Genomic DNA, 27033 nt, shown 5'->3' on the forward strand with positions numbered 1-27033 from the left:
CTTTATGTCTTTATCCATTTTCTCACCACTGCATAGTCATATTTTATAGTTAATATTTATGACACATGTAGGCAGAAAGTTTTATAAACAATTTATTCATACATAATATACAATAGGCAAACAGTACATCTACAAAAAAAAAAAAGTCACTGCAAGTTTGGCACTACACTATACAAAGGTGAGGTACTAAATGCTTCAATGTTTGGACTCATTTCAAGTCATCAAGGTAAAATATAAGATGAGCAAAAATAACTCAGCAAGTTCTAGGTGGTGGTTGGGAGGGGGTCAATGATTAATTGAAATTATGGATCCGTATATTTTGCACTGGAGAACCTTGAAAAGTGTTCAGGTCTTCACAAAACATGGCAGCACCACATGGGGGAGTGCATACTCTCCCTTTTCTTTTGCAGGAATAAACGAAAGCAGGCTCTAGTGCTTTCCAAAAATAAAAATCACACCCACCTACTCGCTACTCACCTACTCACTCGCTAGGAAAATATAAATGCAGCACTTCAAGAAATTATAAATAAATAAATATGTCTGTGCATATTTGCTAAAGCATGATATATATACACAAACACACGCACGTGTACACAACGCATATAATCATGTCTTAATCAATTAGCCACACAAACTTTGTGTTAGTGAAATCCAAAGAGTTGCGTTGACAACTTTCTGTGCGTCAAAACAAACGCTTCACTTTTAGAAAGACGATGAAAAGCATGTCCTACACCAGGGACATCGTATTGGCTCAGCGTTGATTCTTGGGATATAATCCTGAGAAATGTGTCCGACACGCCACGTTTTCAAGCGTGCACACGCGATCAACCAGAACAAACAAAAAACTGTACAGAAATGTTACACACTGCAGGTCTTCCATCCCTGCCACGATTGAACCTTAAATATTAAGTATAGAAGAAATGTAAATGAGCTACATAGATAATACACAACATTTCAAATAATTTTGTGTGCCACTTCCTGGTGTCTTGACACTGCAGCAACCTCCTCAATGCAGGCCTGGATGAAGTCTGGGAGAATCCAAGCAAAATGGGGGGGAAAAAACGAAGCAGCTGAAAGTACTCAGTCACTCATCTACTGAAAATCTCAGTACAAATATTCGTATGAATGTTTTACCAGCTTTTAAGCATAGTAGCACGGGGACACCAGCAGGTCAGTAAGCACCAACAACTGGTCATCTGTGAACTGCTGCTTATGCTGCTGCCAGTTATCGTGATGCGTCCTCCGAAAGTTGGACAGAGTTTTCTTCACAGTCATCTGCAGGAAAACACATCCAGGTCGCATCACTTGCATACAAGGAAGTGATAGCTGACAACGGTCTATTAAGACGTACTTCAATGGGTTGGGTGTCATTGAGGTGGGCACTGAGGTCCATTAACAGCTGAGGCATCCAGGTGGGCACATCGTATGGGCTGGAGAGAATGCAAGCACTCAGCCCGAGAACGCCAGCATGGCGCCGCACCAGGTCTGTGACGACACAATAACAACATGAGCTACATACACCAAGCTAGGAACTCAATTTACTCAGATTTTAAATCAATATTACCAACTGAAATGAACTGAATTGCCATTAAACAATTCGAGACTACCCCATGGCCACTGGCTGTTGACTAAAAACGACATCATCGTTGCTCAGGTAACGACCAATCATGGCTCACCTGTTTTCTAAAGCTCAGCTCTGATTGGTCGATACCTGAGCCTTGAGAAACTGACGTCATTTTCATCAACAGCAAGGGACAAAATGGTCGTCCCCTGAGGGGAAGAAAAATGGGCGGATTTTTTATTTTATTTTTTGACACACCTCCAGAAGGTATCGTGTCCACTACTGAGGTGATGCCCCTCTTTCTCTTTTTAGGCAGGCGGGTCTTGCACAGTGCCTCAAAGTGAGCCTGCATGGGGGCGTCCATGCACAGGAAATTGCACTGGAGGAAGCCACTGAGTGTTGTGGCAGCCATTTCTCGTACCTGCAGAGGAAGTAGATGGGGCACAACATTAGGTACACTTGCACACTCTTAATGAAATCTGAAACAAGATGGATGGATGCTCATTAATCACCTTTTTTTTTTTTTGACAGTTCAGTAGTTGTACAATATAACAAAAATGACTACTTCCAGCTCCACCCCCCCAACTCTGTTGTCTCTATTCCATCCTTCTCTTCCTATTTCAATCTGAAAGTTATCTCCATAGCAACAGATTACTGCAGCCTGTGGTTTCCATAGCAACAGTTAGAGGACCAAAGGGAGGGGTGTGGGGTGTATGCGAGTGGGGAGTCAGGAGGTGAATGCTGAATCACTACCGTGGAGCTAAAAGATGACAAGAGGCCACCAACACAAACAAGCACATATTTATTGCAATGTTGAGACTGAGTTTCATATGGCAGACTCCCTTGAGCCCATTTTTTGGTTTTACATGGGAACTAGTTTGTGGATGAAGCTTTGTTTTTACCTCCAGCTGTTCGTCCTCCAGCAGTCTTATAACCAGCGCCCGCACGTCATTCACAGCTTTCTGGTCGCTCATGAAGGTGAACAGGTTGTAAAACGCCATAATCTGGAGGTATGTCAAGACCGTGTAGCGAGCGTGCCAGGAACTGCTGCCTGCAATCTGCCAACACACGCCAGCGTCATCACATGTCAATAATAGGCTGAGATTGTGTGGCACCAGTGGAACAAAGTGCACGGTTGAACTGTTAGGGAATTTGAACAATTCATGCAAAAAGGGCACCTGATGAGATTCGCTTAATATGACAAAGAGCCTGATATCATATGCTTATATACTGTTCTTCCTTAATTAACTGCTTGGGTCAAATGTCAACTGAAACTTCAACTTTTTACCCCTCAGGGAAAAAAATAAAATAAAGGTACAGTTTGCGTCACTACATGGTTGGGTGTCGGGAAAAACAAATATATTATATATATAAAAATATTTTCACTGCCACAATAGCGTGACATCAGAAGCAAGACAGTGTGTTTTACCAGTAAAATAAACAAAGATGACAGGACAATTATTTGTGCAGTGTTGATCAATAAACAAGACAAATGTCTTTTTGACCTTTCAATGGTTTTGTTTTCTTCCATTTCAGGTGTGTCCTTAAGTTGCACAAGTCAGATGTTTAGAATTAACAACAAAAAAAAACAACAAAAAAACAAAAAAGAACATGTCATTCTTTAGATCAGTGTTTCGCAACATTTATTAGAAAAATCTCACGGTAAATCCCAAACAAAAAGTGTGTGCTTGCTGACTTTTTCTGTTGTATGAAATGGCAACAGGGGACACATTGGTTAAATTGTACTTCTGCCATCTAGTGGAAGAGAATTGTTATGCTCATCAATCACTACATTGCTGGCAAATGCAGATGAACAAATGCACATTATTAGTCATAAAAAAAGTAAATAAATAAATAAATGTGACCAATTGTGAGAAACTGGATATTTTCCCAAAAGATACTTGATGGCCTCTCATGGCACAATAATTTGGTTAGAAATTGTGGCTTTAGATAAAAGGAGCCATGAAAATTGGGTTAGATGGGAGGGAAACCATGTAAACTAAAAAGCTAAATACGCATCAGGATGATGTTAAAGCCTTGGAGCACAGGTCTGTACAAATGTGTGGAAATTGCATTTACATATTTATACAAATTATAGAAAATTAGGGGACAACCAATTTTGGGGGAAAATATTAAATTTACATTTGGACAGACAGTTTCCGCCTGACAGCTATGATCAAATAGAGTGAATATACTACTAATATTCATCTATTTAATCATGGTCATTAAGAAAAACAAATTTGAAAAGTCTCGTTAAGTCGCTACTGTTGCTCAATGGCTTACCTCCTGCAGGGCATTGAGCACCATGGGAATCTGCTCTGTGTAGAGGAGCCCCTGGGACATGAGAGACAGGCAGGTCTTTGCATCCCTCTTCAGCTCATCATAACTGTCATCATTCTCGACTGGAGCAATCTGGAAGTATACACAGGAGATGTCACAACTGCTCAGCTCGAGTCCATTGAAGTGACGTATATTGTATACGTATGTGAAGGAAGGAGCTACCTTGAAGAGAAGGGGTAGCAAGCGCAGATGCTCCGGGACAGCGGTTGAGTAGGAGCGGCCGGCACTTGCTATTAGCCACTTTAACACTGAAAACACGTCAATGCGGCGGATGTAATTAAAGAAATAGTTTTATTTAGTTCACTCAACACTAACGCACCTGTTTTGAGAAGTTTGATCGCTTGTGTTCTCTCATCCTGCTCCCCCACTTCATTCTCCTCAACCACGTGGTTTTGGATCTCCTCGTCACCCTCGGTCAGGGGCTTTAGCTGTAACAAAATTCTATCGGTGAAGTCCGAGATGCGAGGCGAAGTGGTTGGCTGAGTGTAAGGCAGGTTGACATCTATCATGAAGATGTAGGTCAGCACGCTGGAGGAAAGGGAAGAGACAATACACCATTTTCAAGGTCAAATCCAAGTTTTATTTTGCAATCTGTCAGGCAGATGAGTTCACACAGTAAATATTGATCCTTACTCTCAAAACATGTGATTTCAAGTTAATAATTACATTGAAATATGGAAACCAAATTAAATTTAAACTTGTCATGCCACTATTTTGAAACTTTGACAAGCAAAAAAAACAAAGGTTTTTTCCCCACCAATATTTCGATGCACTTGTGGAAAATTTACGGTGATAAGGAAAGAACAAGATGAAGAAACCATTTTAAGACAATTCATCTTCACCTTCCAATCCGCTCCCGTACATTCTTGTAAACCTGAGTCAGTTTGGGTTCAAGGTACTGCAACAATCTGTGGAGGAGCTCTGGCACACGCCACTCCTGCTGGGCGAGGCCTCCCTGCAGCACATAGAGGCGACTGGGGCATGGGGGATAAAATGTGTTTTTTTGTAAAATCAATATTTTGTCAGTGGTATCAACATTATGACTAAAGCAGGTAAGCTTTTCACTGACCAAGCATCAACAAATGAGCCTCCCTCTCCATTGACTGGAGACTCCATGAGCATCTCGAACAGCCAGTGCAGCTTGCGAGGGTCTCTACTCTCCTATTGATGGGAAAGAAAAAGCTTATGAACTCCACATTAAAAAAATAAAAATAAAAGGCAAGATGGGATGAGCGCTTACGCAGGCTGTAGCGATGCAGGTACCCCAGTCTGCATATGTTTCTACGGTGATGTTGGACAAAGCTGTATGAAGGAGTGGACACAACACTTGCCAAAGGCTCTCAACCTGCAAATGTGTCATTGAAAATGAAGGTAAATCCAAACAATGTTGTGCGATAGAAGATCAAGAAAAAAGAAAATAAAAAGTGTGAGTCCTGAGTGAAACTGCACCTTAGAGTAACTCCAGTGTTTGCATCCTCTGATTATGCCAGATATAATCTCGGCAACACAGCGCTGCTTACTCTCATGGGTGTCTGCGACCAAGCGCTCCATGTGAGGCTGCAGCAGAGGCAGGAAGGTGTCGCTGAAATTGCGGAACAAACCCTGGAAACAAAAAGGAAAAAGTTTGTTTTTTTTCCCCCCTAGAGTCACTTCTTTAAAGTGAAAGTCAACCCCCCAAAAATGATCACAATAATACGCTTAGTCTAAACACTATATTGTGATTAATATTGAATGGTGAAATATGAGTTAAACCGCAAAATCCAAATGTTTATATCCACTTAATGTCTGTGCTCAGGTAACAACCAATCACGGGTCAACTGTTTTCTGAAGCTGAGCCCTCATTTGTAGCTACCTAAGCCCTGAGGTACTGTGATGTCATTTTTAGTTGACAGCCAGTGGCAAAATGGCCGCCCCTTGATATGGATAAATGTAATTGTTGTAAGAAAACTACTTGAGAAATTTGCTCACCTTGAACAAACAAAATCTGCGTGTGCTAAACTTGTCTTTGCCTTTCCGATCCTCGAGAGAGAGATATTCGATGAATTGATTGATGAATACTGGGTCTGAGAAATGATCGTAGATGATCTGCTCCCGCTACAACACAAGAAAGAGGAGAATTGATAAAGTTTAACAAAACATAGTTATACAGTTATTCGTGTGCACATTAATGTACACAAACCTCTGTCATTTCCTCTCTTGTTAGGTTCTGTTTGGGCTGCTCTTCCTCAGGAGCGTACATCATCAGTTTCCTAGAAAACAATGTGACCAAAAAGCATAACAGCTAAATACAATAGAAGTAGAGTCACAGGCAAGAAAACAATATGATGGAAAAGTCTCAAAGATGAACCTTGGCCAACTGTAGTAACCCCAATGAGTTTTTTCCACAAAAACACAGAGATCCCAGTCCTGCTGAGTCCTTGGTAGGCTGTTGCTGTTATACTGCAGCCACTTGTTGTCTGGACGGTCACCGGCCACTATAACACCATCCGTCTCTTCAAGTGCACCTTTTTTCAACAAAACAGAAAATGTGTTTCAAATTTGTTTGATAAAATATTTTAGAAGAATGGGCAAGACTTATGTGCTGCTTACAAAGCTCAGATGGGCTGACTGGCACTTTTTTGTGGGGCCTTTTTATTTGTTTCATGATCCCTGCCACAGCTGATATTGCCACCTATTGGACAAAATACAACACTTCATTGCTTTAGCCTTCATCCGTTAATATCTAGCCATAATTTGTGCACGGTTGTGAGATGTGGACAAGGCCCACACACCTTACGGACGTAGAGGGAGTCGTGGTTGAGGGTTTCGACGAAGAACAAAACAGCTGCTGGTGGGAGTTGGTGGTCATCTCTCAGGAGCAATGACAAGAAGCCAATAGCGATATGTTCAAATTTCCAAGGCCTGTAACATTAAAATCAAAGTTTCTAAACAAAACAAATTACATTGACATGTAATGTGGTAAACATCAAAGCAACCTACAAGTTTCTGTTGCCGAGGCAGTTCAGAAGATCAGCAATGAGCTGCTGGTACTTCCTAAAATACAGTTAAAATAGTATACATCAAAAAATAATACACGCAGGATGATAGAGAGACGATGAGAGATATATTATTAGAAACAACTTACTCGCCAGACTCTATATTCTTCTGTTCCTGCCTCATAACCCCCTCTGATGTTTCTTCTTCTGAAGGAACAGGTACTATCGGCAGTTGATTTCCAGTCACCATAAGTTGTTTGGCCACGCCACAGGTCTCTTCAGGGATCTATAGAAGGAAACGGTACATTTGGTTTGAGCTGTTCTGATCTTGCAAAGCATTATTCAATTTTATTAATGCATTTAATTTAGTATTTCTTACCGAGAAGTCAATGCCAATAGTCTCATACTGTCGGTGGATTTTGTCCGCAAGGTCGTCAAAGAGCCGCACAATGGAGGGCTTCTCCAAAGACATGGCTGAACTGAGGCCAGATCGAACAATAGCAGGCCACGTCAGGGCAATGCACTCCCAGTCATGCAAATTGGCCAGGCACACTCCACTGTGATTGCCGAGGAGACAATACAAGGCACCCTGGAGACAAATCATGTGCTGACATTTAACACCGACTTCGATACAAATCATAAATAGACATGATAGAGAAACATAGTAGATGGGGAATGTCATACTTTGAACTGCTGCTGCGTGACACTGCTGTTGTCTGGGTTGAGAAACTCAAGGACGTGGGGGATCACATCTCTACAGCAGAAATTGTATGTGCCAAGTCCAGTGAACAGTACACTTTGAGCTTTGCTACGTACCTGTGAAGAACACAACATATTTTACATCAAAGTCTAATACAGTATTAGAGTATGGTGAAGCCAACTCCTTTTGACGAATGAAAATAAAACAATAACAAAGGCAACTCTTAGAATGCAAACAGTGGATTTTGCAGTGTCCTCACTTGGCTGTAGGTGCTTGTGGACAGCCGCAGCAGATCCCTCATCAGCTCCTGGTGAACGCTCCTGTACTGACACCCTTCCACCGTCAGCTTTCGCAGCTAATAATCCACAAAGTGCCAAAAGGTTAACATGACTTGACATGACTTGTAAATTTGTCCATGATCAACTTACTTCGTGCTGGAGCATGACTCTGTCTATGAGCAGAGCTCTTATATGCTGCTTTCTGCCATGAAGCTGCAAAAACATTTTTTTTTTCTTTTAATGGTTTAAAGTGAGCCTCAAGGAAGCTTATTTTGATGGATACACATCTTTCATACGGCAGCACAACGAAAATTCTCACCCTGTTTTCCATGGATTTTTTCACAAGGTTGAAGCTCTTCCAGCGAGAGTCAAACTCATGTTTGTGGGAACCTTTAAAGTGCAGCAATTCACTAATAATCTGAAAGACATTCAAGACAACAATCTGTTTGTGTTGGATGAGATGTTTAACTTATAAATGTCACAAATTAATTCGGAACACTTTCAAACGATCACTAATAAACTCATCTTTATCTTCAAATCACATGATTTTTTTTTGCATTTACTTTTAGAATCAGGTGATGCACAATGATTCAATATGCAACAAAGTTACTTTGTTTAGCCCAACTATGACAATCATTCACCTAAAAGTACACTTTAAACAATATTTTAAAAATAAGACTTTTGGTCTTTACCTTGATGATGGAAAAGAGAGACTTTGTGTCATCCTCAGAGTGTTCCAGTATATAATCTGGAAAAAAGAAATAAAACAATTTATCAAGTACGAAGAGTGAGAAAAGGTGACTTAGTCGGGGTGTAGCCACAACACTTACGAAGCAATTGTCTCATCACATGACAAATGGAATCTCTGTAGTTCTCTTTGGACTCATCTGCAAAGCACGATTACATTACATTGTAAGAGAATAGTCACTTTAACACAATATCGCCTAAATATATACTTAATATATTTAATCTGAAATCAAACTGTTGAACATACCATACTTCGTTCCAGTATAGAGGGTGGTCTCATCGAGATTCACCATACTATGGACTCTGTTTCAAAAAGAACACAAACTTATATAGCCTTTCGGTACCACAACTGCGTAATATGGGCACGGAATATGAAACAAAAATTAGAATAATTAAAACAAGTTTATTTATTTTTTTATCATGTTTTATGATTTTTCAGAAACATAATACAACCAAAGGGGATTACTTTATAATTGAAACCAATGTAAAATATTTGTCAACAAAATAGCAAAATTGCTCACAGTTCAGGTACGGGCTCTCCTTTTAGGGGAGGCATCAGACCACCAGCCCCCAAGAGGCAGTGCTGAACGATGGTGAGACTCTGTAGGACATCATCCCTGTCGAGGAATATTTAAAAAAAGAAGAAAAAATAAAAAAATAAAAAAGAGAAGTATAACATCACTATTCTAATTCAACGGAAAACTACAGTGTGGCGGCCCAGACGGACAGTCCCATCACAATGTCGTGAACATTCCAAAATTGTATTGCATTATAATACCTGCTCATTTCTTGTTCTCCCTCTGCAAAACTTTGAAGCATCTTCAATTCTGGCTTAAGGATCAGGTCAAGTAAATAATAGGTAAAGTTGGTTTCATCAGCACTGGGCACATGCCACCGAATATCCAAATTCCACAAGTCACCTGGACGACCCCAATCCTGCACGGAGCAAAAGCTGAAGTTCAAGCTAAATTTTTATCAACTGTGTTAACAGTTTATATTAAAAGGCATTAGTGAACAACACAAACAAAATATTGAACCGGAAGAATAAAATGTGTCACTAGTCAATGTTTCACATGTATCTGTATTTAGCATTTTATGAGACTCTTTTTTTTTTTTTTTTTTTTTTTACACAAGGGTGTGGGGGTGGAGCAGTACATTTCATAGAAAATATTGGCTGGATTTACTCAAGACTGAGTCATCCATAAAACACTCATCCAGAACCGCAATACCCCTAGTAAGAGTCAAAACCACTCGTGTGACTTGATATATTAAGTGCAGGGGACAGTAATACATCCATGTGTCCTTCTTATGCTTCTACTGAATACCAGTCCAACAGGAATCACAGTAGATTGAGCCTTCTATACATTGAGGAGAAAACAATGAATCCAACTACATGTAGGTCAAACTACAGAAAGCCATTTAGCTTCTGCTTTAAGGACAAATCGGCTGTACTCACTTCTCCAGTGACATAATACAGTATACGTTATATTCTGTATGTAGATATACAATGGTTTAAGTAAAGAGTCGTCACCTTGATAGGTAGGTAGTCTGTGATTGGTTGGCGGAAGCCGCTTGGCACACTACAGTACTCCGTAGGATAGATGAGGGCAGTGGAGCGGAGGATGTGATGCAGCAAGTTGCATGATAGGATGTAGCCCTGCTTACACTTGAGGTGAAGGGTCAACTGCAAAATCTGGACCAAGTCAGAGGAATAGGCCAAGAGCTTGTGACCATCCACTCGAGTAACCTATCAGGGAACATGATGCGAAGACCCAACGATGGTGAAAGGAGTTAAAAAAAAAAGTAGCTCTGAGACCAAAAAAGCTTGGCTCACCTCAGACAGCAGCTGAAGATTCCATAAAAACTCCTTGTCAAGTTCCTCTTCATTTAACACTTCCTCATCTGTTTCAATAAAATCAAAGTATATATCATGGAACTAATAAATACCTAAATTAGTCAAGTATAAAGCTTTGTGAAAAACGGCTTTTTTGGCCAGCAGTGCACTTACTGGCAGCAATTTGGTGTATCTGACTGCAGCAGTGAGGCACAAACATTTTAAGAGACTCTGCAGGGTGACACTGAAAGAACAAGAATGTGGAAACTGAGCAGTAAGCTACAATAAAAGAATCACTGCATAGCCTCGTAAATCGGCCAATAGCGTTTTATTTATTCATCTGTAGAGAGTATAAGGTGTCTATAAGGATAAAGCATTATTTGAGGGGTATCAGTCATCATAAAGGGAACAAGATTATATGTGATTATAAGTGAATGATGAAAAGGAGGGTACTATTTGTGGAAAACCGATACTAAGAATTGTATTTTTAATGATTTACGAGTTACCTTGGCAGCAGCCCGGCACATGTCTGCCACCATCCTTCCAGCTACACGCGTCTCAAAAATGTTGGTGGTTGCAAAGTTAAAAACCTTTTCCAGAGCCACCTGTTACAATAACAAACATGATCATAATCAAATGTGACAGTGTTTTTTTTTAACATCAAAATGTTCTTCAGTGTCTACCATGAAGATGTCCAAGGAGGACTGAGTGAGTATAGTGCTGAAAGTAGAAGACAAGCCGAGCTCCACCAAACTCTCCAGATGGGTCATTTTCTCAGTTTCTGTTTCTTCACGCGTTTGTTCCAAAGTGCTGCTGTCGATCAAGGCAAAGCACCTGCAGACATTATCAAATAAGCAAATATCCAATTATAATGGTGGAATAAAGAAGCTTGCTAAAAGAAGCAAAAAACATGCAAATGTGTATGTGCTTCACTCTATTTGTAGTCATGTAACTTAAAACTAATAAGCAACCAACCATATTCCCTCAAATAATCCAGTTTTTTTTTACACAGTGAAAATGTGATCATAAAAAATTCCCATTGATGTACAAATATATTTAATTTATATTACATTAACATGTTAATAAGCATTGTTTGATAGGTGTACGCCAGCTGAAGAACACAGCAATTTCACAGTCACATGTAGTTTAAATCAAATGTAACATGATCATCACCATTCTTTAGCATACCTGTCCATAAACTGAAGCACAAAGTCTTCAAATTCCGCAGAGGCCGAGCACATTTCCCTCTCCACCTTAAAAGTTAGACAAAGTTTAAAACAAATCAATATGCTTACATCATGGTATTCAAATTGAGAACACTAAGTAAACAGCAATTCACCTCTGTCAAGTCTGTTCTTTCATGTAGCGCAGACGAACAGTCCACCAAAGGCACAAGAGTCACAAAAGTAGCAATAAACTGGAAAGTGATCTGTGTGGAGAGAAATATTTGGATATTTATTCATTCATAATCATATCAGAAATGGTTTACAAGTGCTGGATAAAGGATCCCACCATGCATTTGCTGAAGTCATTTGGATCAACTCCAGGCAGGGACCTCATGAGTAGGGGCAACATGTGAGTCGGCCCCTCAGGAAGATACTTCCCACCAGACACTAAACTCCGCGCTACACCAATCATGCAGCTTAGGGTGGCTGTCAGCTGATGAGGCTCTGTTAGAGTTTCCAGTGCAGGGTATGTTCTACAGAGAAAACAAAAACAAAAACACACAATTAGCCCTTTGTGTTCATTCCAATGAGCGTGCTTGTTTCTCGTTCACAGCAGAAAACTAGCAGCAAGCTTGAAAGACTTAACAACACACCAGTTGGGTTATAAAATAAAAATGACTAAACGGACCTCTCTAGAACCGGAGGAATGACCAACTCGGGCCTCATCAGAGCAAGGTTTTGCAAAGCCTGAGCGGCATCGAGACTGCCTGTTTTGCTGAACATGGCCAGCAGAACTGGCTGCATCATGCTCTCCACAAAGTGTGTTATATCATCCTCTGTGAGCTTGTGACTGTCGGGGATCGGCGTCAGCCAAGACGGCTTTCTGTAGCGCTCTCGATGCAGCCGGCGAACAACAGTGGTAGGCAGATGCTGCAGCAACTTCATGAGCTTCATCTGAATCGGACAGGACAGAGAGACATGTTACAAGTTATTTGTAGGTTTAAGCAACTCAAATGCAATATTTTTTTCAGGGCACTTGGGGCTCATAATCAGAAGAAAATGTCTGTTATTTTTTATACTACTGTATATAAAATATTGCACTGATAGAAAAAGTCAAACTTGTTCGAATTTTATAAAGAAAAAATTTATAATATAAAAATAGCAATTACATTTATAATGTGTATAAGGCTTTTAAAAGACTTTCAAAGGAAGGGCTTAACAATTATGCGTTACTTTTCAACAAAAAACAAAAACATAAATCCAATTTAGGATAGTTGCATTTTTTAAAGACTTTAACAGCCACTCTGAATTCAATTACATAAGTACCAGACAGAGTACATTAACTTATGACTTTAAAATACACTATTTATTTTTTATGGCCAGCTAACTGTTTTGATTCAGCCATTACTTTTATTGTTAGGGATGGCCGAGTAACGATACTAGGCCTTATTTCAAGGCATCAGTACTCATGATGGTATAATAGCCGTTTTTTGATCAGGTACTAGAAATTAGAAGAATAGAAAATTGTCATTAATTCCATGCAATTTTAAGGAAAAAATGCTATTTTGGGATATATAGGACTTTCTACATCCCTAGATATTGTGGCTTTATTGTATGATCTTGTATCTTCACAGATGGACACAGTTAAAGGCAACTTATTAGCTTCCATGCATCTAACATACATATTTATAGACTGTGGGAGCAACCTGGAGAAAAAAACAGGAAAACAAACAAACTGCACACCAAGGGCAGAGTTTGAACCTGAGAACCTCGTTGCAACATGCTGCCACACTGGCCCACTGTGCCACACAACTTATCCCTTCTCTAAAAATAAAAGTTGCACGTCGCTGCCTGTGGCGTGTCAAATCGGGAAGAGGGGCTTCCTCAAACAGAATGGCATGTGCTCTTGCTCATGGGGATAATTTAATACTATTGCAGCAATCACACTCATGTGTTCGCTTGTTATTTCTGCACTAGATATGTAAACCTAACCAGCCAATCGGATTCAAAAAGCAATGACGAATGTGTTAGCCCCTCTGACGCTGTTCATACTGCTGACGAGTTGGAAAGAATCAGGGCCGAAAATATCAAGACTGGAAGTTGATTATACACACCCTGAATGCACTGTGTCACTGAAACAAAACTACCATTTACATGAATGCAATAGATTTGCCAGATGATGTGCCACAATAGATATATCAAAGAGGAGGAACTCACCAACCAGCGACCGTGGTTTGATGGGTGGAAGAAAGATGTAATGCTGTTGAAAAGGCCAGTGAGCTGTGCTTGAGTTTGTTTACTTGGTCCACCCTGAAAATGAAATAAGTCGTCACACAGATGTTTCTTTTGGATAATTTGACCGAGGTTGTGATAATGTCTGGACAAAGGACAAACCAGAAGTGATGCTATCCATAGCACCACATGGCTAATGTCGTAGGCATTGGTCAAGTATCGCGGGAACATCATCTGGCTGGTGCCCACAGGAAGATTGAAACTCCTCAAGACTCTTGTGAAAATCTGAAATGTGGTAACAGTAAAGGTTACTTAATAACAACATAAAAGACATATTTTGATTGTGTTGTGATTTAGTAAAGCAAATTTGGAAGGAAGTTTGTTAATATATGTTGATGTTTCTCAAAAAAGACTCACACAGTTGGAACATAACACACACGTTACTTTATGTATGACCAACCGGATCAACAAAGAAACATGATAGCTTGTTTCTGACAAACAGCGGTGGCTGTGAAACATACCCCTTGAGTCACAAGTACACAAGAGAGAGCACATGAATAAACGACTAAAAACGCAAACCATGTATTATGCTGTGACGTAATTAATTAAAATGTACCTTTGGAATATAAGGATCCCAGTCAATGTAGCCGATGTTATCGTTGGCCAAGCGAGCAAAGAGATTCACCAAATTCTACAAAGAGAGCACAAACACATTAGCAAGACTAAAACAGAGATGTTTCAGGCGAGGAAAACAAATATCTACTGTACTCACCAATTCCCAGCTTGGAAGGTTCTGTACAGATACCCACAAGTTGATCAACTCTTCAAACCACAACCTGCAAGAAAATCAATTTGGTACATAAATTCACGTGGTATTCAATTACAAAACATTTTAAGAAATGTCGGCTATAGCTTTGTGAAGGAAAGACTTTAGTTAGTGTGAATAAGAGTGGTTCTTGTGATGTATTTTGGTTTTTATGTGAAGAAAAAAAAAAAAAAAATGACAGAACTGGGTGGAAACTGACCAAGTTTACAAACCCACTAAGAAAAAAAAAAAAAAAAAGCCAAGTTATGTCTCTCAAGACTCTCTTACTTGAAACCCTTATGATGCAGCTCCGGTGGTAAGGTTGTGGGTAGAAAGAGTTCAAAGTAGCAGATTGCTCTCTGCATGGTGACGTCAAACGGACAAAATAGCGGTCTCCATTCATCCAGCATCTCCTGGGTTGCAGAGTCTGGAAAATATCTGTATGAAAGGATAGTCACATTAAGGCCATTCATATTGACATCATTATCAAAACCAAAAAAAGCAGCTTCAAAAGAGCCACCAAAGACGGACAAGCCTCATATAGAAGTCTAACAGATTACATGCTCACCCACCACCTGTAACATTTACCACTTTTATACAGCTACATAATTGTACGTAACAAAAGTGTTTTTATACAAACTACCTGTTTATCAAAATGGGGGACACTGTACTACCAAACGGCACTAGCAGCACTAACATGTATGTTCAGCGGGGGGGAGATGATAAGTCACACACCTGGCACATTCTGGCTGTTAGCATCAATCCAGTGGTTCTAATGGACCCATAATCCCACTGGGGGATTTCTATGGTTCATTATGTGTGTGTAAACTCAGCAGGCTATGTCAGGACACTAGCCTCCTTTGGGGAACTGCAGCCGCTGCTACTTGCAGACAAAGGCCACTTGGCCCTGCCTCCTGCTGCTGTACCAGCTGACCACAAATTACACTCTCTTGTCGCAGTGACATGAAACTCTCACACAAGACAGAATTAGATGAGATAATAGGATTATCTCACTAAGTGCGAAGTGAGGGACATCCTAGTGCTTATCTAAGATGCATGCACACAGACTAAGTATAACCGTGGTGGTCAAAGTGAAGGATCGAAATTTCAAGCCCTGATTTAATTACATTTATCATGTTTATTCAGTTTTCTGTTTATTACTTTTCTTTACTGATTTTGGGGAAAACACAGGGTTCTATAGTGCAAGTTCTGTTATGGAAAATAATTATTTAGCACATATTAACACATAAGTTTATACTGTATTGTAGATACCTGTATTTTATTTCTTTATCAACATGGGTTTCACTTCTTGTACATGAAGCAATATCGAAGTGACCTTGACTGATAAGCCTGCTTGGAAGAGACTGCTTGCTTTCGTGTCTAACTGACCCTCCCAAAAACCTAACCAAGCTGGATAAAAATCTTTCCATGATAATTTACTGTGCACTCTCTCACAGACCATTATCTTGTAGACTGCTCTGTTAGACTTGTGTATATTTGTAGCTTCAAATATAAAGAAACCCAAAAGACAAATTGTTTACCAGACCGTTTAATTCATCTCGATTAACTACTGAAAATCATAGGCCTCTTACCAAGACAGAAAAGCAACATTCCTAACTGCATTGTCCGTTTGGATATGTTTCATGAAATGACTGAATCGGAATGAATTGTTTCATGGATCAGAATATCAAGATGGACTTACGGCCTGCAGCTCTTCACAAGTGTCTTCAGCACACCTTCCACAGAGCTATAACAAAAACATTGAAAATGTTATCATGGTTATGCACAAATTGCAGAATTGTATTAAAAAATAATTCCTTCACAGCAATTCTGTTTGAATCGGACACCATGCATACAGCTTATACAGGTTTGAGGGTTTATTAGCAGAATGAGAATACTATTTTAACTGTAATAATCTAAAAAACATATATATATATATATATACACACAAAGAAACAAGTAACTTGCTCTTAAGATGTGGTACTGTAGCTGCTGTTGTATAATTGATAACTTTACAAATTCCTGGAGTGACAATGTTGGCATTGAAAGTAAAAACAGAATACTCAGCAACTGAGTCACATAAGAATGTTGAAATCTCAGCACCGACATTACCAGAGCTTCCACAATCCCACCTAACTGTGCTCACATGCACGCTTAAGCCATGCCTTGTTGGAAATGGCCCTCCAAACCCCATCACCAACTGGACAACATATGTCCATGTCAGTCGGTCGCTCGATGCTTTTTAGAGCTCACACACTTGGACTGTTGTAGTCTTCCCATGACTGGTGAAAGTCATCAATGGTCAACCCAAAATGCCAATGTATAACACTCTCAGATCACAAAATAATTAAGAAACATGCGTCGCAAAGCTGTCAATCAAGCGCCAGTAATAAGGGGCCCATTTAACGGACCCAGACACTCACGGGGGGAGATCAAGATTCCCAAATAGGTTAGGAATGAACCTTCACGTTTCCCAAGACATTCCAGGACGGGAAGAAACGTGACAGCAGTTCCTGTTGCTCTAACATGAGTGGAAGTACTCTATGGTGTTTATTTTATTTTTTTACAAAAACACAGTCCATATGCCATTAATATAAACTTTCATTATTATGTTTGTTGTTTAAGTTTTTCCTTGCCCTTTTGTGGTTTGATCAGGGGATGTCGTTGCTATTTGTCAACTGTGGGCATGTGAAGCCCTTTGAGACTTTTGTGTGATTAAGGGCTATATAAATAAACTTGACTTGACATTATCGTTCCTATTGTATATGGGTATAGGTATTTCGAGAATAATCTCTGATTGGTTAAAGGGGAAAACATGTTAGCTGCAGTGCGACAGTCTCTTAATGCGTATGAGTGACATGTTAACATTGATTTATCTTTTGATCCCATGCTGTCTATGGGCTCTCCATGTTTTCACATGCAAAGTGGTAAAAAAAAAAAATGTGCCAGTGTCAAAAGATAAATTCAAAAGGAAAACACAAAGAGGAACGATGTCCTTACCACCTCTGAACCATTTTTATCATAATGAGTTTAGTGGATGAACGAGGCCATGGAGAACTGAATGTGAAAGGGGGACAAAGGCATAAAGAACACATTCAGCACCGGGCAAAGTGTCAATCATACAGAATATGAATTTATGACAAATATTGTGTTTTAAAGCACATTTATGTTGTTTTGAAAAAGGTGAGCTGGCTGTCAGCCAAAGCAGCTTGTTCATATTGGCTCTAACATCACACATGCTTGCAAACATACAATGTTCCCATAGCACCATACAAGAGCACCTCGCACTGCTTCCTTGAAGAACACAATGGATGTGCAACATTTAATGCCTCTCAAAAGTTGCATGAAACGTGCATGTCATTGTGAAAGGAGTTAAAATATTGGTTGGGTACAGTAAGTCCAATTGTCCAATAAAAACAAGTACAATTTCTGATATGACTTCATGGGCATGAATTGCTAAGATCCCGAACAGCGAGCGCTAAATTACATGTCCACTCGCACTAATGATTGCGCACACTGTTGTCAACCAGTTTAATGGGAGTAGATTGCTGTATTTCAAAGATTCAAAGATAATTTCGTTTATTCAACATATCAGTTCACATATCAAGGATGGCTCAATAAAGAAATTGATTTATTTCCACTGGGGTCCTTGGTCTTATCACCATGGAACATTTGAGAGACCTCTGCATGCGCAAAATGAAGTCATAGAGTTGGAAATCAAAGCAGAAAACATTATTGAGTTACATCAACTGTATAAACGCCATGTTTTTTTTTAACAAAAAATAAAAAATAAAATAATCGATAATGAATCAATTTTGCTTTTTGAGCCTGATACTGATTCATAAAACCACAAATCGATTATTTTAATATCTCCTTTCCCATAAATTCCTAAGAAAATAAAATTTTAAAGGCTAATTTAAAAAATATCTTACAGTTTCTTGAAATGTATTGTTCGCATGAATTTAAAGGTATTTTTTTATATTAATGAAAGACCTGACTTATTGCACTTTAAGACCATTCAGAATATTTATTTAAAATCATTGCATTATTTAACCAGTTACTGCCTCCGCAAAATGTAATTTGGAATTTGTTCGTGGAGTGTTTTTTAAATTATGCCCTTGATCTTTAAGAAGAATTGATGTTCCTTAATTAATCAATATCGGTTAAATTGAAGCGGATAGGATCGAATCCGGAAAAAAATCAAAATCGAATCGAAGTGAACCCTTAGGAATCGAAATCAAATCGATTGAGGACATTAGAATCGATACCCAGCCCTAGGAAATTGCATGTATTTGAACATGCTGCGTAACACTGCATTTAAAACTTGGGACCGAAATGGTTCACCGAATGTAAAAGTTCTCTCTGCTGCCATTCATTTTTTTTGCTTAGAATATTTAAACATGCAAAATCTGCCAGCAAAATGTGTCAGAGGTTTGATAATTTTTTTTAAATAAATTTTTGATAAATTTTTGCGTGTGCAAAATTAATCTATTTGTGCCAAATGTACTGTGCGGCAATGCTGCTCATTGGCAGATGCAATCCTGGGTGCACCCGTTTATTAGATCAGCTTCTACATCTAAGTGAGCAATCAAGTTTGTGCTCGTTTTTGCACATGCAAACCTTAACAAATCAGGCCGGGTAAGAATAAAACTACGTTAAAAATAAATATGCAATTGTATGACATCATTTAAGTAGGCAACATAGCAAGACGTTTTCTGGGGAATGTAGGGAGACGTACACAAAAAAAGGACAGACAGTACAGTGGCGCCTCCAAATGTGAACACCACAGATAAAGGTCGCACAATTTGGAACAGTACAATGTATTTGCTCAAATTACCTTTCCCTAGTCCCAAACAAAAATGTGGGACGTCAATTTTTCGAGCATGCAGTATTTTCTTGGAATGGCAAAGACAAAAACATGTGATGACAGCTATATTTGTAAGGACTACTGTCGGTCATGTATGTCATAAGGCAGGGGTGGCGAGATCCGGTCCTCGAGGGCCGCAGTCCTGCAGGTTTTGGATATTTCCCTTCTTCAACACAGCTGATTCATGATCAGCTAATCAGCAAGCTCAGCAGAAGCCTGATAACGAGCCTTTAAATTGCAATCAGCTGCACTTCGAGTAGGGAAATCTATAAAACCTGCAGGAGTCCGGCCCTCGAGGACCGCAGTTTGCCACCCCTGTCATAAGGCAACGGCTCTTCTTATTTTAAACGGACACTCTCTGGAGTGGACACAAGTTTGTTTTACCGCAGTAAGGCAACAGAGCCACATGGTTGGCCGCATGGCATGTATTCTACTTACAGTACATCTCAGTCCAGGCTGCTAACCAGACTATGGCTAAGTCAACAATAATTATATAAGAAAAATGCTGCATAGTCTCTCTGCTTGTTGATAAGCCAGTTTCTTGAGACTCAAAGACACTGCACTGCATTTATTATTCTAATAAAAGAGTTAAGAGTTAACTTCTTTATATATATATATTTGTATGACAGATGGGAATGTTAAAAATCTACATAAAATATTGGCTGAACAATTAATAAGGATTTACTGATGATGACAGTTTTACCCTGTTAATTCAAAGTGCCATTTCTCATATGAAAATTGTTTGGAAATATCAAAAACAAAATCAGAGGTCAAAGAGTGTTCAAGTTTAGAGGTTACACTGTATCATTCAAGCCCTAAATGGCAGGTGAGGGATAGCCTTAAGTGTGTAAAAAGTAGGTGAAACTAGTCGGGAGTGTGTGTTTTAGTTTACATCACGGCATAAGCAAGAACAAAAGCCTACTTGGGAAACCAATTGAGGCCCAGATGCTCCGTCTTGGAGAAAAGTATTCTGTCGTGCAGTTCATACAGAGGCCTCCAAGGCAATTCCAGGTCCTCTCTTGACAGAAGCTCTCTTTTCCTTAGAAGGACAAGACAAAGAGTCAGGCTAATGTGTAAACAGGTTTGCTGCTTCAGACCGTGTGGCTCATACTTGAGCAGGTTGATGAGGAGGCGAGCCAGGCCTTGCATCATGCTGATCTCTAGACGAGGGATAGTAACTAGCTCATACAGCAACTTGATGAATAGCACATGGTCTTCTTTGCTGAACTTTCGGCCATATAGACGGATATACCTATCAGAGAGAAAACCATTTAGGTATTGTTCTTGCGACTTCCAGTGTCAAGTGGCTTCAAAAGAAAATCATGACATTTCACAAATAGCCATGTTTTATAAATCTGTATTTTAGTCCCATAAAAAGCCGGAGGAGCTGTGAAATTGACTGTTTTGAAATGGTTGTGTCACCACTTGTATGCCATAATAGCAGTGAGCAAAATCTGGGTCAAACCCCATAGTGAACTTTCCATCTCTCTGGGACACAGCAATGTGCCAACATGGGGACAGAAACGGATTAATCAACCCAGCAACAAAGTACAAATTGAAACAGCACTCTAAGTAATCCAATGTCATGTTGACAGATGCCACCATGTGATTCATCACTAAGTAAACAAATAACAGATAGTGGAGAAAAAAGTGGAGACCATCCATTACAATTAATAATTGTCTTGGGTTAATGACAGGGGAAAATGTACATTTACATTACGTGTGTGGTTATGTGATGTGGTTTCTGTATCGTGTTACTTTTGGCGCACTAATTATAATTAATTAAAATTTTATACGCTCCACTAAACATTTCTTAGAAAAATTGATAAATTATATAGGTACTGCAAACACACAAGCCAAACTATCATAATGATACATAACATTATATTCATTCATTTGATTTTTGTTTGTTTTACACAATCACAAGCCTTGGCTAAGAACCTCAACGTATTAGCATAACTTTCGTAACTGCATTTGTTGACCTATGAGAAAAAAAACAGGTTAGCAGCTGTTTCTAGCTAACTTCTATTGCCTCGAATTCAGTCTTACAAATAAAGAAAAGGGATGTACAATAGTAGGCCGTTGATATGCATTTTTTTTTTTTTTTTTTATTAATATACTTACGTGGAAAGTTTCCTGGTCCAAAACAGCACACCGGGCCATATTTCTCTGAACTGAACAGCCCGGGCCAAGTTCCCCTTAATTTTACTCAAAATGTCATTGGATTCTTCATCGAGTCTATCCGCATAAGGTAGAAGTTTGTTATAAACGATGTCTTTCTGAGGAACGAATCCTAATCCATCCGACGGTGCCTCGTTCATATTACCAAATACAAAACGGCAAGTTTAAATGTGCAATTTTACTTCGTTCGGCTTCGTTGTTGTAGTATAAAGCAACAATAAATGTAACAATTTCTGTGCTGTCTTGCCCCGTTGTTGGCCCACTCTGTGACTAAATAGAGACTCACAAGTTGATGCCACGCTCGGTAACCATTTATCCCAAGTTAAGATAGCCTCTCTCCACAGTAAACGTTAGCAAGATTCGAACCTAAATGTTAAGGCTAATCAGGGAAAAAAAATATTTGTCCGTATAAGCGTTGGCACTCAAACACTTCTTCTGTTCGGCAAATGGAATCCTTAATTACGGCAACCAGCTAGCAACCTAGCTAAAGTTAGCGTTCTACTACAAAAGCTCAGTCATTTCCCAAAAACCGTTCAACGTCGACTGATTCATCCAACTACTGTAGAGCAGAAGGGCAGATGACACCCAGCCACCAGACGCATGGTTGTCGTCATATCCGGTTGTCTCTGATTGACTACATTTCCCAGGTTTCAATCGCCAGAGATTACTTCCGCAATCGTTTCAGAAATTGAATATTGACTGCCATCAGGTGGTTAAAAGTTGGTAGTACAAACAAAGAAGAATGTCCAGCGATACCAAAGAAGACCACCCAACAATCAATCAATCAATCAATCAATCAATCAATCAATCAATCAATCAATCAATCAATCAATCAATCAATCAATCAATCAATCAAATCTATTTATAGCATTTATTTACCTATACCTTTTATCTTTACTTATATATATATATATATATATATATATATATATATATATATATATATATATATATATATATAATATTATTATATTATATATATATATATACATATATATATTTTTTTTTTTGACAGAATACAAATGAACAATTCTGTGACGAATCTTGTCAATACGACAACAACTAAAGGTAAAAAAATATATACAATCACTCAGAGAATCCAGTTCAATTTTGCATCAAAAAATGAAAAGAAGGCGACTCACTCTGACGAATTTCAGTAGCACTACGTCATAATGAAACGGACCAGCATGTCCACAGGTTTCCTAGCAACCGCAAAACGTTTGTCCACGCGAGACGTTGCAATGTTGTGGGAAATACACATTATGTTTTACGAACGTATTCTTTTAAGAAAACGTAGTTTTTGAGATGAATGTAAGCTACTGACAATTATTTGAGTTGCTATCGTGTTATGTTAACGGAGAAGGCTCAGTGTTTGTAGTTTGTCGGGGAGAAAGAAAATGATCATTGAAAGATTCAAATTGACTTGTGACAAACTTATATCGTACCAGCAGCTGGCTTGTTGTCGTGATTACACTGGCATCTCTCTACGTGGCAAGGACATTCTCATTTACAGTAATGGGGACCTTGAGCAGAAGGTTTGTCAACCCATTTTGCATGTTTGTGATGTGACATCATGTACTGACTTGAGTAATGTTATACTGTATGTCGAAATGGGGTATATCTAGTTAATTCATAGTGTGTTTGGTACTTTTCTAGAACTGTTTGTAGATTAAATGTAACGGCATCAAAATGCATTTGTATATTGTATGGAAAACAGGATGTTAAAAGACTAAATAAATAAATAAATAAATAAATAAATAAATAAATAAAATGGTACCATACATTTTATGGGCCCTGCACTACGGCTTGAAGGTAATTTGATGTACAATTAAATATGAAATTCAAAGGAATTCATGATGCAAAATTAAAGTGTATTCAACAATGAAGCTTTACACTACAGTATATACAGTAAGTTTGTTTACAACTTGAATTACATACAAATATTTTTGTAAAGACTATGTTCACAATACTTAATTATAGTAAACAGTAAATGTAAAAACTTGTCAATAGTTTGAGATGATGGTAGAACAGCACTTCATTTCCCAGAATGCATTTCTTTATCCAAGTCTTTAAAATGGCTGTCCAAACATTTTGGACATTTTGGTTGAAGCACAATAGTGAAATATGCTTTCTTATTCTCACTGTAATGTGACAAGAATTAGTTTCTCTGAATTGCAGTAAATCTAATCCCGCTATCTGCAATTCAAATTCAAATGTATCCATTGAATTAAATTAAATTCTGATTTTTGCACAGCCCTGGTCTCCACAGCACTTGCAGCTCACGGGTCATCATGGTGAAATCACCTCCATGACTTTTGGGAAAAAGAACTCACCTGTCCTTCTCTGTTCTGCATCTGCTGATTATATTATCGTCTGGAATGTGGACACATGCCAGAGAAGAGTGAGCGAAGGTACAGAAAAAGATATCTGCTTAGTGCAAATCTATTACAAACTAGACATCAAGTCAAGTGACGGATGAAATGAATTAATTTGCTTTTATCTTTACAATGATAATAATGCTGAGTTGTGATTGATATTGGCAACAGCCCTCATATATTGTGATTTTACTTTGCAATGGTGTACAACTGTATCACATCTTAATTTAGCGAACTCAATCTGACCCCAGGTCAGATTGCAGCTGGGACAATTATTGGAACTTTACCGGGTCCAGTGGTCCATCTTTCCTTCTGTTTGTCTGATGAGAGAGTGGCCGCATGTTGTGGAGCCACTGCATATATTCTCAGCTCACAGGTACTTTGGCAACATCACATGCATTTTGAGGATTTGATCTCTGGAGATGCAAATGTTAATGTACAGTAAATACAGATGCTTAGCCGTTATGATTGTTCTTGTGTCATCAGAAACAAGAAACAATCTCGACATTAACTGGCCATTTAGGACCTGTAACATCAGCAGAGTTTTGTACGTGGGATAAAAGCATTCTCGTCACCACATCAGAGGACCGAACATTCACGGTACTGAATTAACATTCTGAATATTGTATTTTTATACATAAAGTTTGATTATTGTCAGAACTATAGCTATATTATCTTTCAGGTTTGGGATCTACAAACTGAATCAGTTTTCTACCATTCTTTTGTACTGTCAGGTATGACATTAGAGAATATAAAACAGATCCCAGCTTTGTAGTAGTTTCATGTATTTAACAATACTCTCATTTTTAAGCTTCCCCACTGCTCAGTGTATACTTCCTGAAGGAAAATGGGCACATAATCACTGGCTCCGCAGATGGACAGGTTGCTACATTCAGCCCCAACAGCATCAAAATGACCTTCAATAAAAGTAATTCCATGCCGTGGGCAAACCATTATTTTCTTTCTGCTTTAGGTTTGGTGCTTTTCTCTCCAAGCTCACTTTTCTTGTCAGCTAGTGACCAAAATAGACCTTCACAAGAGTGAACAAAGACATCAAGCAGGTGACAACCTAAACATGGAGTACAGGTTATTGTGCAAAGTCGATTGATAGGACTTTAATGATGCTTTTCCTTAACTGTTTTAGGAGTGGCAGAAAAGTCATCTGAAGTGGACATTTCAAAACCTGTTCTCAAAATAGCTTCTTTCGGCTTATGTCATGGCAGCACTGATGCAGAAACAAGGTACCGGTAAGTGGGAAAATCCATTCTCTCCACGTTACCTGTCATGCTTTACTTATGTTAGTGGGCCATATAAATTATTGTGTAAATTTATTGTTTGGATTTGGATTTAAATCTCGGGCCATATTTGTTCGAGTACACTGATCTTTAGACCATTTTAGTGTTAGCATCCTTTCCCAGACATGAGTAAGAGACCTCATCCTTTGACTTATCATTTTTCTGAAAAATAATAATTAAATAACATTTTTTTTCACCCATTCATATAGATGTTTTAATTATACCCAGCCTACTTGTACATAGAAGAAAATGGCTTCAGCGTATAGTAATGCTACGCTCACTTGCATGCACTCGTGTAACAGTTTTCCTACCCTTCCAGAGACGATGGCTGGTTATGTGTTGGAAGCACTGATGGTTTGTATGTAGTCAATCTGGCTACATCAGAGCTGGTAACAGTTCTACATTTCAAAGGTATGGTGTTCAAAATACTCCCGTTGTAATTGTGCTGCCAGAAACCACCCAAAACAACTCAGTATTTTGTAGAAAACATGACATTAAAGGCGCAGTCTGCCGGATTCACTAAGGAAAATGCACTTTTTAAATACAGGATGTGCACACTTTAACTTTCTCTCAGTCTAGACATCTTTGTTTATGTTAATCTTTGGTGGTGGTTTCGTCCTAAACAAGCCTGTATTTTGTCATTTTGTGTTTGTTTTGTAAACAGCGGGACGTTTCTGTGGAAAGACAGTGTTTACACCCCTCCAGCCAATCGCAGAGCGGGGGTTGGGGGGTCATGTCGCAAACGGGGCCGGACGAACTTGTCAGCTGCGTGATGTCACTCCCGCGGCAATTTGAACGCACGCACAGATTTTTTTTTTTCTTCACTCACTCATTCACACACGTAAGCGTCTGTGAGTGAGTGAGTGAAAAAAAAAAATCCCTGCGTGCTTTCAAATTGCCGCAAATTACAGGCTGGGGTGGGGTTAGGACAAAATCACCACCGAAGATTAACATAAACACAGATGTGTAGACTGAGAGAAAGTTAAAGTGTGTACATCCTGTATTTAAAAAGTGAATTTTCCTGAGTGAATCCGGCAGACAGCCCCTTTAAAAACAGGACAAGAAACGTTGCTTCTGATGTCTCATGGTGTAAACCATCAGCTATTTTATGTCGAACCATTGTAAAAACATTAACATTAATATGAACGACTGTGATGCATTTGGCCCATTCAGACTCTATTTTAACTCATCCTAGACAACCCCGATTTGAGTGTCGCAATGGCTGGGTCTTGGGTTTTCTCTGACAAACATATCAACTCTGTGAGTATACTTCAAATAACCAAAAGACATTGCTACATTTCTCCATATACTGTAGTCATTTTTTAAAATGTCTTTATTACTGTAATACAATTTGAGATTTGATTTCCCAAGTGATATGACAAATTAAGATTAGATTAGATGTGGAATGCCTGCATAGTAGATTGGTCCATCAAATTTTAGGTTATGGTTTCGATCCCTTGCTACCTTTTGAAGCAAGCAAGTAAAGCCCATTTATCAGCCTTAGCCATCAGTAAAACAAGAAACCTACTGATTTTTGGGGGGATGGATGGATGGATGGATGGATGGATGGATGGATTCTGACGCTTGCCACTTTCAGATGAATTTGCCAAGATTACTGGCCCACGTATGTAAAAAACAAAAAGGCTTCACATGGTTGGACTATGTTCATATTTGTAT

At 38.9% G+C, this 27033-nt stretch overlaps 2 protein-coding genes across 4 annotated transcripts in view; one reads left to right on the forward strand and one right to left on the reverse strand.

The window, feature by feature from the left end:
• Positions 1–79: 79 nt before the first annotated feature.
• Positions 80–22258, reverse strand: psme4a (proteasome activator subunit 4a). 2 transcript variants are annotated; one of them, XM_077495175.1, is made up of 47 exons: positions 21630–22258; positions 20617–20757; positions 20428–20544; positions 16341–16385; positions 14927–15076; positions 14606–14669; positions 14450–14524; positions 13996–14118; positions 13819–13911; positions 12290–12555; positions 11948–12134; positions 11775–11864; positions 11624–11688; positions 11119–11269; positions 10942–11040; positions 10610–10679; positions 10436–10503; positions 10133–10348; positions 9380–9537; positions 9123–9218; positions 8849–8904; positions 8685–8741; positions 8547–8602; positions 8174–8272; positions 8005–8067; positions 7836–7931; positions 7561–7692; positions 7256–7465; positions 7026–7162; positions 6881–6934; positions 6673–6802; positions 6491–6572; positions 6249–6405; positions 6081–6150; positions 5870–5995; positions 5351–5503; positions 5142–5246; positions 4971–5062; positions 4744–4875; positions 4221–4429; positions 4064–4149; positions 3845–3973; positions 2464–2619; positions 1820–1982; positions 1352–1485; positions 1135–1275; positions 80–1028 (listed from the first exon to the last, which is right to left on the reverse strand). In XM_077495175.1, the coding sequence occupies exons 1-46, from the start codon at positions 21824–21826 to the stop codon at positions 1141–1143; spliced, it is 5490 nt and encodes a 1829-aa protein (XP_077351301.1). In that variant the 5' UTR covers positions 21827–22258; the 3' UTR covers positions 80–1028; positions 1135–1140. The 2 variants fall into 2 exon arrangements, with proteins under 2 accessions (XP_077351301.1, XP_077351300.1); XM_077495174.1 differs by having other exon boundaries at positions 13819–14118.
• Positions 22259–22921: 663 nt separating this feature from the next.
• The window catches only part of wdr27 (WD repeat domain 27), a 31551-nt gene continuing 27439 nt past the window's right edge, over positions 22922–27033 (forward strand). The window contains exons 1-10 of one of the 2 annotated variants that reach the window (XM_077496251.1): positions 22922–23221; positions 23941–24097; positions 24313–24437; positions 24548–24661; positions 24744–24795; positions 24873–24943; positions 25035–25122; positions 25206–25308; positions 25676–25767; positions 26552–26616. In XM_077496251.1, coding sequence (XP_077352377.1) covers positions 23084–23221; positions 23941–24097; positions 24313–24437; positions 24548–24661; positions 24744–24795; positions 24873–24943; positions 25035–25122; positions 25206–25308; positions 25676–25767; positions 26552–26616 — 1005 coding nt within the window. In that variant the 5' untranslated portion in view covers positions 22922–23083. The remainder of the gene's footprint in view (positions 23222–23940; positions 24098–24312; positions 24438–24547; positions 24662–24743; positions 24796–24872; positions 24944–25034; positions 25123–25205; positions 25309–25675; positions 25768–26551; positions 26617–27033) is intronic. The other variant, XM_077496252.1, reaches the window with a different exon arrangement.

The sequence above is a fragment of the Festucalex cinctus genome, chromosome 14, assembly GCF_051991245.1.
Source record: "Festucalex cinctus isolate MCC-2025b chromosome 14, RoL_Fcin_1.0, whole genome shotgun sequence".
NCBI classification, from domain to species: domain Eukaryota; kingdom Metazoa; phylum Chordata; class Actinopteri; order Syngnathiformes; family Syngnathidae; genus Festucalex; species Festucalex cinctus.